Source organism: Grammomys surdaster, unplaced genomic scaffold (genome assembly GCF_004785775.1).
Source record: "Grammomys surdaster isolate TR1022 unplaced genomic scaffold, NIH_TR_1.0 278, whole genome shotgun sequence".
Lineage (NCBI taxonomy): Eukaryota > Metazoa > Chordata > Mammalia > Rodentia > Muridae > Grammomys > Grammomys surdaster.
The window spans coordinates 7,240,663-7,250,047 of NW_021604719.1; the positions used below are offsets into that span (position 1 = coordinate 7,240,663).

Consider the following 9,385-nt stretch of genomic DNA (forward strand, 5'->3'; position numbering starts at 1 on the left):
TCTAGATAGGAGAGAAAAAAAGATAGAAAGGTAAGAGGGTGACATTATCCCTAGACTACTTCCTGCTGAGTAGGGCCACTAAGTTCCTTGGGGCAAGTTTGATCTTTGCAGGCAGAACATCCACTTTCTTCTTGTTTCTTCTTTGCACAGACTACAACAAACCACAACCAACAGCAACCATCCAACAACCACAACCCACCCCAGCTCATAGGGCCCAAGCAATTATATAACCTCTGAAAAGTTCCCAGAATTCCAAACATGTCACACAATCGCAGAAACTATCTGCAGCTGGCAAAATCAAACCCCTGCTAGAGCACAAGGTAAATCAGCTTCAGTGGACAATCTGAAGCAGCCCCATATATCCCACACCTGGGATTGAAACAAAAGCATATTCCTATTAATGTTTCTGTGTTTTACAAAGAAACCAAATTCTCACTACAGTAAGATAATCCAGCAGCAAAAATGCCAGCATCACAAGAGCCTGCTGTGAAGCCTGAGAAGGAGCTGCCAAGAAACAACTTGCAACAAAGAAACAGTATTCATCATTCAGAAAACATAAAAGGCCACTTTATTTCACCTCCTTGTTGTATCTTTGACTAGGCTGTGAATTTAAAAAGTAAAATAATTACTATTATCTGTTTGTTACAGCCTGCTTGGAGATAAAAGGTCCTGAGTTCTAAACCCTAAGGCGTTCTCACTTGGTTAAGTCCATTTACATCATTCACTCACTAGTTCTGTACCAACAAATTTATAATTTTCTATGATTTCCTTACATCCCCTCATCACAAATCAAAACTCACAAACATGAACACACAGTGGCACACGTCTAATTCTAAACAGAGTAAAAGAATATTAATTTAAAAGTTTCACAGATGGCATGGTACAAAGTAAATGTGTTTGTTTTAGCCAGAAAGAAAATTTTATCTTCATATCCATTTTGTAAGAATAAAATGCCAAAGTCAGTATCTACTCTAGCAAGAAAAGACATCAGGGAGCAAAGGCTATGACCAAAGTTTAAAAAAAAAATCATTTTTCTGAGTTCTTTATTCACAAAATTGAATGTTTATATCATGCAAATCTGGGGGAGTTCTAAATCTTTACCCTATAATAGAATCATATGAACCACTGTCTCAATCATCTACTATCATCTAATAGATAAAGCTTTCAAAATATAAAATATACTTATCATCAACAATGGTTCTTCTGGAACACTGCAGAGCAATGAGGAACAACCGGCTTACGTGTGTTTCCTCTGGGGAACTCGTATTTCCCCTGAAGACATTAACTCACCTCTGCTGGGTGCTGGATTATGTACAAACGGGTGGAGATCTGGAGTGGGCGAACTGGTAGATATGGACATAAGCATACTTTTTGGGGCCGGCTAAAAAAGAAAAAAGAGAAAAAAGAACCAGTGAATTTTAAAATGTGATATAACATCATCCTAATATGCCAGTCAACATCATGACATGTTTTATAACTAAAGAGGCTTACTAAAGCTACTTAAGTTCAAAATGAAACATCATTAATGAATTTAATAAGATATTTCAGACATGAAAATTCTTCTCCATCCATAGAGATTCTGGGCTTGGCAATGCAACACAATTCAATGGTATAGCACTTGTTTAGCACTTACAAAGCCATAGATCTGACACACCACAAGACAAATTTAATTAGTTAATATTAAAGAACTTCAATAAATTTTAGTTGTCTTTAATGGAAAAGTAGTTACTAGGTCATCAGGGTCTTTTCATTTATGAAGCAATACTTTTTTTTTCTTTTTACATCACAAACAGAACTCATGACCAAAAAAAAAGTCTCTGGACTCAGAGACAGGAAAAAAAAAATACAGTCTCAGTCCTAAGAGCATGGGAAATAAATTTCAGGAGAGGAAGGATAAACAAAAAAAAGTTAGTCCACTTGTCTATAACAATAAACTAGGATATCTCTAATCTTAGCAAGTGAAAAAATGAAAAACAATAACCCAGCAAAGGAAAGAAAGAACCAACAAATTACAGGATTTAGCAAACATCTCTCAGTAACAACTTTACATGTAAATGGATTCAACTCACCAGTAAAGTGACATGGACTGGATGCCTGGATTCAAAAACTAGATCTGTCTGTTGTCTCCAAAACACATATCCCATTGGAAAACAACACCCACAGACTGAGAGGCAAAGGATTAAAAACAGTATCAAGAGGACAGAAGGAAAAATATGGCTGATATCTGGTAAAAGAAGACCCAAACCAAAATTATCCAGAAGAGTTAAGGCCACCACATATTAATAAAGGAAGTAATTAAGTAAACAGAGCAATTGTAAATATATTCACATTTAACACTGGAGTCACAATTTCATTCTTCACAGAACTAGAAACAAAAAAATCCTAAAATTCACAAGCCAACTCAAATAGCAACAATAGTCTTTTAGATTTATGTATTTTATGTGTGATAGGTTATCTCTCTGCAGGTGAAATGAGCCAATTCAAACCAGATTAGATTATATTAAAGGCAGGTTTATTGGGAAGCTGCTCTTAGGTGAGGCGAGTTCACTGGCCCCGAAGATTGAGGCCAGGGGAGTTGCCATGGGGGGAGGGGAGGAAGGGAGGAAGGGAGGAAGGGAGGAAGGGAGGAAGGGAAGAAGGGAAGAAGGGAGGAAGGGCGGGCCAGCTATAGTGCAGAGAGGGCAGGATGAGTAGAGAGAGGCGTGTGGCAGACCAAGCTGTCTGGATTATATAAGGAATAGCCTCTGGGGAAGGGCAGCCCAGACCCTGGGCTGGAAAACTCATGGTTGGAAACAGGGTATGCCACATAGGGACTGAGGGATGCTGGGAGAATGTGGAGGCCAGGTCTGCTTTAATATGTAAAATATGCACCTCAGTCCCTTGTCCCAGAGTCTGAAAACAAACAGATCGTATGAGTACTTTGTATTTATGTATATGTACCACACTATGTATATGTACCACATGATGCCTGCAGAGGCCAGAACAGAGTGTTGGACTCTGGAACCAGAGTTACAGACAGTTTTCAGTCGCCATGTGGGTTCTGGGAATTGAACCTGCGTCCGCCACAAGAACAAGTGCTTTTAACTGCTGAGCTATCTCTTCAATTTCAACCACAGAAGTCTTAAACAGAAAAGACAATACTGATGGTATCAAAATTCCAGGCCTCAAACTATATTACAAAGATTACAAAGCCACAGACAGTAATACAACCAGCCTCGTAGTGGCACAAAACCAGACACTGACCAAAAGAACAGAATTGAGAACCCATAGATAAGCCCACATGTCAATAGTCACTTAATCTTTTGCAAAGGAGTCATAAACATACAGCCTCTGGAAAAAAAAGACAGCCTCTTCACAAACAATCCTGCTAAAACAGGACACTGTGATTTTAAATAATGAACTAACCCTGTTGCTTTGTCCCCAAGTTCAATATACATCAAAGACCCTCATTAAACCTAAGAATGAAAGTGCCAGAGAAAAATATAAGCATATGTAAGGGGCCTCTGTAATGAACTCAAATAGCACAGAAACTGTTGAGGAATTTTAATCCAGCAACATAGTTGCTCTGATCACATCCAAAGACCTAGGTTTGTGTGACCCACCTGGAATATAGATACTCCCTTACCATACACCTTTAATCCCAAATAATGATGTCTAATTAAGGGACAGACACAATGACAAATCAAAGAAAGATTTGACAGAATGAGTCAGAAACAGAACACACCCAACTCAGGACCAAAGCTCCTGAAGAGCAGTACAGGAGAGTGACAGAGTTCAGTCACACGGGAGGGGAGTGAACTGGGAGTCAGTGCAGTGAGCGCAGTGCAGAGGAGTTGACTTTGTTCACCAGTTCATGCAGTTCAATGCACATAAGCAGAGGCAGCTGAAGCAGAGAATAAGAAGGAGCCAGGAGAGTAGAACAAATGGCCAGGGTTAGTTTGAGAATAAGCACAGCAATTCAATGAGAAGTAGAGAGAACCAGGATTCAGTCATCTTGGAGAAGAGTCTAAGCCAGAAAAGCTGAGTTCACCCAGCCACCCAGACCTCACAAAGAACTAGAAAGGGTGAGCTTATTCAGCAATAAGCTGAGATATCAAGCAAATAAGTTACTTTTACAAAGAACTGACAACTGGGATTACACAAAATTAAAAGCTTCTCCACAGCTAAGGAAATAGGCAGAGTAAAGAGTGAGACTACAGAACAAATCTTTGACAACTAACATGTGACTGGGAATTAATATCTATAATCGATAAGTAACTCCAAATTTAAAAAATACATCATCCAGTAAGCAAAAGGACAGAATGAAGTGAATAAACAATTTTCAAAGGAGAGATACAAATGACCAATAAACACTTGAAGAGTGCTTACAGCATATGACACTGACAGCAGTAAACAAGTGAATTCCTATCAGTATACTTACTTACAAGACTGACCACTGTCAAATCCTAGAGACAGGAGCTGATGCAGAGGCCATGGAGGAGTGCTACTTAGGGGCTTGCTTCCCCTGGCTTGCTCAGACTGCTTTCTTATAGAACCCAAGACCAAAAAGCCTAGGGGTGGCCCCATCCACAATGGGCTGAGCCCTCCCTCGTTGATCACTAATTGAAAAAATCCCTTACTGCTGCTAAATGTAACGGAGGCCTTTCCTCAACTGAGGTTCCTTCTTCCTGACTCTAACTTGTGTCAAAAGTTAACTCAAAGACAGCTAGGACACCTACTAAAAACATTATCTGGATCCCAGCCTCTCAAAGTATGGGTCACAAATCAATATGAAGTAAAGTACTTCAATGAGTAAGTCACAAAATTTTGGAAACAATAAAGGTTTCTGGTGGTGTAATGACCAAAAATTAATCAAAATCAAACATGTAACAAACCTAAGGTGTGTCTGGCAGCACTTGCCTGAATTGTACTTCATGTTTTCACTGCAACCTTGGTTCTGAATACACAACATGCATACTTTGCATGCACTTGCTATTGCACAATGCAAGACCAACAAACAGCTTCTTAAAACACCCTGTCAATCTCAGGCCACTGTATGTTAGGAATTGCAGCACTTTTACTGTACATACAAAGTTTTTTATTCTTACGGAAACGTAATTATTTAATTACTGAAAACAAAGACAATATTTTCTTATCACCATCCCTCAGAACTTAATTACTAAATTAATACCATGTTATAATGCTAAATTTTTATTAAAAGTGCTGTCTGAGCTGCTCACTTGTCTTATATAAAGATCACTAAATGAAATTTCAGAACAAAGCATGTAGCAAAGCCTTTAATTCTAGCAATGAGGAAGTAAAAGCAGGAAAATCAGGAGTTGAAGTTCAATCTCAACTACACAGAAAGTTAGAGACTAGCCTGGAACACAAGACACCCTGTCTCAAATTTTAAAAAATGAATGTGACTGGAGATTAGAACAGAATTTTCTTTTTTTTGTTGTTTTTTTTATAATTTATTTTTTCTCAAATCGTAATTCATTCACACAGGGGTTATAAACACAGAAAGGCAGGATGTGGGGAAGGGAATGACACTGGAGTGTGGGTGATCAGGGGGAATACAGATATCATCAGAACCAGGTATCGGCTGGGTGAAGGTTCAGGGGACAAGTCACTATGACTCTGCCTGTGACTCGCTTGTCCTTATCTAAGTTGGTATTGTCTGCCCAGGCTACCTATTTACAAGGTCTATGACTACTCAGGCTTGTAAATTTCCACAAAAGCTGCCTGTTTACATTAGCTTATAGCCATCTGTTTCAATGTTTTTCCACTGAGACCCAAGACTTGGTGTTAGTATACATGTATGACAGACCTATTGCTAATTTTAGGCCTATGGCTGATTTTAGGCCTAGAACAGAATTTTCAACAATTTCCTGTCTCAAATTTTAAAAAGTGAATGTGACTGGAGATTAGAACAGAATTTTCAACAATTTCTGAAATAGCCCTAATAGGCTGGAACCCCTGCACAAACTGTAAAACTGGGTCTTCCCTCCTTCCCCCAACCCCACACAGACAGAGAAAATTCCAGGCTAACAGAAGACTTCTTGTCTCCCCATTTCCGGCAATCCACCCAAGAGTGCCCGCCCAGGGGCTCAGTTTTTGGCCATGTATGGACACAAGCCTAGCTCCTAGCTGGCATGTCATCATTACTTACCTAAACTCTATAAACTCCCCCAAACCCCCCTGCTTTACCCTGGATGTGTGACTTCACTGACCTCTACCTGTGAGATCAGTGAACCCAGCCAAGAGCTGCCTCCTAATAAACCTGCCTTTATCTACTTTTAATCTGGTCTAATCTGGCATCCCCAAGGAGAGAAAATGCCTGTGAAGCCCCAAACATTACGTTTCCATTTTGTACTATATATTTGTGTATATTTCAAACTGACAATTACAAATTTAAAAGTATCAATGAACTCTTTAAAATAATGAAGATGTTATAATGATCTGCAGGATCAAATATTTAGCTAAAATTTAATTCTTTATATAAAAACAAAGACGTCTATCTTCTATGATAAATTTGTATCTATTCCAAAGAATTGTTTTAAAGTTCTTCTGATTTAATATCTCACTCAATGTTTGATTTATATACCTGTATTATATACATAAGGTGCATAAAATGTTCTTGAATAAAGAGGGGTTATAAGAAGAGGGGGTTTAGGATTTATTTATTTTTATTTTATGTATTTTTTACTATATGCATGTATATACATTATGTTTGTGCAGTGCCCTGGGAATCAGAAAGGGCCACTGGATTCTCTGGAGGTGGAGTTACAGAAGGTTGTGAGTTATCATGTGGGTGCTAGGAACTCAACCTGCGTCCTATGCAAGAGCAGCAGGTGTTCTTAACCAATAAGCTAAATCATCAACCCCATCAATGGGAAAGAGTTTAAAAAGCTCTGATCTAGATGGTACCTTGTGCAGGGATTAAAACATGCGATCCTGGGCCAGAGAATTGGCTCAGTGGTTAAGAACATTTGTTTCTCTTGAAGAAGACCCAAGTTCAAGTCCCAGCATCCACGTGGTAGCTCACAACCACCCATCAATACAGTACCATGGGATCTGATGCATTCTTCCAAACATACAAGTGGTGCACAGACACACATGCATGCAAAACAGTCACATACATAAAAGAATAAGATACATAAATCTTTTTTTAAAAATGTGATACCACATTTTTCCCCCTCAATGAACCTTAAGTAGACTAATAATCCAATGCACACACTTTCTAGCTCTGTTTGAGCTGATCTAGTATAACTCTCCTGCAGCACAGTGAATGCTCTGTCAGGACTATAAACAGATTTTCAGGGTGACAAGTCTTTTTTGTGCTCACTAGATAAAGCACAGAGAGTGGCAGACAGACTTAATGAATCTGAGTATACTAAGAAGTGTAGACCAAGGTCTGCTATAAAAAAGAACCCTTTCTGTAAAAGGAGAAATAGGCGAACATTAAAAATCCAAAAAGCTTAAAATTCTTTTGTCTCACTTGAAATTTATCAAACATAAAATTTATCAAACATGAAATTTATCAAAGTATAAACTAAGACAGTCAATGAAAAAAATTAAATAGAAATTTCTGTTTCTCTAGCATAACATCAGGCAATTTAAAGTTATACCCTAACCATACCCCAATAGGTAAGGTATAGTTCAATTTGGAAATTTTTAGTAAACATATGAAAATTTTGGCCAAAACAGCTATGGTTATAAAAACATTAACTTTAATTTCTTATAGATCGAAGTCCTAACATTATAGCCCCCTATCTTGGCATAGTAATGAACATTCATTTCAAACCTCTAATACATGAACCACCAATTACACTACATTTTTATAATTATCATTCACCAGCTATGTTGCATAGCTTTTGCTATTAGGTTCCATTTCAATTATTACGGACATTTTTAGAACTTTAAAAACCTTGGTATCATGAAAATTTCCTATTGGCACTGCAAAATCAATTTATTCAAACTGTCCTTTATAAATACTCCCTCAGTGAACTCTGAAAATGTTACATGAGACTAATTTTATAAAAAAATAAATTGATCCAAAATATTGTAGCCTTTTTAAAACTTAGCTTTGAAAATCTGAATATCAAGTACAACTAAGTACAAAAAGCAAGTCATCTTCTGCTGGGGACAGCATACAATGACAAGGACTGTCTGTAGTAGGCTGGGATGGAGACATCTCAGAAGCCCGAGGCAGCTCCTTGTAAAGAGGATGGTGTTTGGGACCCTGAGAAGCAGGAGATACAACCCTCCAGCAGACTCATCATCTGAAATAAGGGATTGCCTGCAGTAGGCCAGGATGGAGACATCTCAGTAGCCCACAGCAGATTTTTCTAAAAAGCAGTTGCTCCCATTTCTCCTAACCTTAGCCCTGGACAATGGCATTATAGATTTCATTTGTATGTGACTGTTTTTCAGTTGGCCTTGGTGTGCATAATTATTCTATTATATCTGACTATCTTACTTCTTTCTCCTTCTGCTCTGGTGAATTCTGTGAAACTGGGTGTTTCTTGATGTAATGATTCTTAAACAATTAAAAATTGAGGCATAGGGCACAGCTCAGCACAGTCCTAATGGCCCAGGTGCATGCTGTGTGTTCTCATCTTGGAAACAATGCAGTAACTGCACAATGGTAGTTCCAGATTAATGCTTGACTTGTAAAGGAAGTTTGAAGGGATTATTAGAAAATGAAATAGAGCCAACACTGGGACCCCCCAAGAAAGGAAAAATCTATTTAAGTTATGAAATAAGCTTTGCATAACATTTAAAAGTGGTTCCTAGATAAGGAAGTATAGAATATATAAAATCTTATGCTAGTAAAACTAAGTCAAAATACGGGTACTCTCAGGAGAGTCATTGTGTGCAATGTACAGAAGTAGAAAGCTAGTGGAACTACTGAGTTAAGGGTTAATTTGATTCTTTCTGGCCACTGCCTGGCAGCTTTGCCCATGTAGTTTATTATTAGAGCTTCACAGGAAAATGCAAGTAGCTGACCTTGAATCTCTGAGCACTGAAGTACAATAAGTTAAAAGTTAAAGTTTAAATAATGATAAGTTTGCAATTATTATTATTTCAGCTATAGGCCTGGCAATAGGGAAGCTTGAAATTTTGGGGAACAATTGTAATTCTTAATTCTTTGTGGGATGTGGTTACTCTTTTGAATTTGATTTGGCAATGATTATACAATGTTTTTTTTTTCCTACCTGCTTTTGGAGTATCAATCAATAAAAGACAGGGGCAAGAGAAAGGTGAAGAAGCATGTGAAGTGAATGTGGTGAAAGAGAAAGAGATGAGTGAGAGAGCGAATGAGAGGGTGAATGAAAGCATGTAGAGAGTGAGTGAGAGAGCATGTGAAGAGTGAGTGAAGAGAGAATGTGAAGAGTGAGTG

The 9,385-nt window shown here is 38.1% G+C and overlaps 1 protein-coding gene across 1 annotated transcript in view; it reads right to left on the reverse strand.

Annotated features, from left to right (window-relative positions):
* Dtwd2 (DTW domain containing 2) overlaps nt 1-9,385 on the reverse strand; it is an 80,059-nt gene that overhangs the window by 33,052 nt on the left and 37,622 nt on the right. Inside the window, exon 3 of the mRNA XM_028777160.1 lies at nt 1,291-1,381. Coding sequence (XP_028632993.1) covers nt 1,291-1,381 — 91 coding nt within the window. The remainder of the gene's footprint in view (nt 1-1,290; nt 1,382-9,385) is intronic.